At 37.6% G+C, this 1,441-nt stretch overlaps 1 protein-coding gene across 1 annotated transcript; it reads right to left on the bottom strand.

Annotated features, from left to right (window-relative positions):
* Positions 1–264: 264 nt before the first annotated feature.
* On the bottom strand, positions 265–1,112 carry LOC129572016 (cuticle protein CP14.6-like). The gene is made up of 3 exons (XM_055451917.1): positions 932–1,112; positions 711–805; positions 265–623 (listed from the first exon to the last, which is right to left on the bottom strand). Exons 1-3 carry the CDS (start codon positions 1,066–1,068, stop codon positions 514–516), a joined length of 342 nt encoding a protein of 113 aa, XP_055307892.1. The 5' UTR covers positions 1,069–1,112; the 3' UTR covers positions 265–513.
* Between the last annotated feature and the right edge of the window lie 329 nt (positions 1,113–1,441).

Genomic DNA, 1,441 nt, shown 5'->3' with positions numbered 1-1,441 from the left:
GTAGTGAAATATGACCATGGGAAACATGCTGAAAATTAATAATTCCGTGACGACTCTCACACGGCTTACACTGCACAACGATATTGCCGCTGAAATCATGTGCCAAATTAGCGCTCAATTAACATTCAGTCCATTCCACATAGTTCCCGTTCACATCTAGCGTTCTACATATTAAAATGTTTGATACTTCGATTTGATTTAAATTCAATACCTTGTTTATTGTTTGGTAGATTTAATACGACCATTTAACAACTGATTTGTATTTTTTTTGTCACTTGAACTCACACCTTATTCACTATGTTTAATTTAGTCTGAAATGGAGAGGCGTCATTTGTGATTTTCCTTGTATTCATTTTTTTTAACTTATTGAACAAGTAAAAAATCTCAAATGACACGAGCTGTAACTTAGACTCCTCCAGTGAATGAAAGATACGTTTTTGTTTTTAAATAAATTTCAACAATTTTCTTTTATTTACATTTAGTTTTCAATAAAAACAACGATTGAACATTAAATTAAGCTTGTGGGGCAACTGGCAAATGAGCACCTGACGCACGGTAACCGAACTCATCAGCGATATAGTTAATGGTGTAGACTTGACCGTCTGGTCCGGTGTATGAGTATTCTGTGGACAAAATGGAAAATGAAAATTATTTGTTTTGAAACCGTCGGCGAAATAGTGTTCAGCAATGTTTGATCGAATTTTTCTTACGTCCTTGTACGGCATATGATGGGCTGGCGTCAACTGAACGTGCTTGGTTCAATGTACCTTTGACTTGGGCTGAGATTCCGTTGCTGGTTTGTGATCTGTGCACGTGAAAAATGAGAACATTTATTGAATTGATTCACTAGGTTTTCCTCTCTGCTCACCACTCGACTCAACCGTGCACTGTTCTTTTGCTGTTTTCTTCTTTACAACCAGAAGATACTTACGCATATTGGTAGTTTCCTGATGGGTCGATGTCGGCTTGTTGGCTGACGATGTAGGCTTGTGCGTCTTGTGTGGCGCCTGGGAGAAGAGCAGCGGCTGAGGCAGCGATGAGGGCAGCGAATACGATAACAAATTTCATTTTGACGGTTTTTTTTGGCTTGGTTTGGTTAATCCACGAAAGCAGCTCAAATACTTGTGATATCTGGAGCAAGTGTTCGCAACCAATTTATAGTAAATTTTTTGTGAGATTCATCACCCTCCATTTTTTCGCCATCTTTTTACGATTTTTTTTTCGCTGGTGTCTTCAACAGGTCTTTTTATCTTCAACCGTATTACATTTTAGTACATCGATAAGCAATGTAAATGTAAACTTGAGAAAGACATTTAAAGTAGTATACACGCATTCTTCCCATGGAAATGATGTAGTTCATTAAAATAAAGTGATGCATGTTGCTGTGAACCGGCTTGCTTGCTATTCATTCAAGAGAGTGTCATCATTTCGATTATACTGA

This window comes from Sitodiplosis mosellana, unplaced genomic scaffold (assembly GCF_009176505.1).
Source record: "Sitodiplosis mosellana isolate CC-2019 unplaced genomic scaffold, AAFC_SMos_1.0 Smas_scaffold_3972, whole genome shotgun sequence".
Taxonomy (NCBI): domain Eukaryota; kingdom Metazoa; phylum Arthropoda; class Insecta; order Diptera; family Cecidomyiidae; genus Sitodiplosis; species Sitodiplosis mosellana.
The sequence above is the reverse complement of the archived record's forward strand: the minus strand, read 5'-3'. Positions and strand labels throughout refer to the sequence as shown.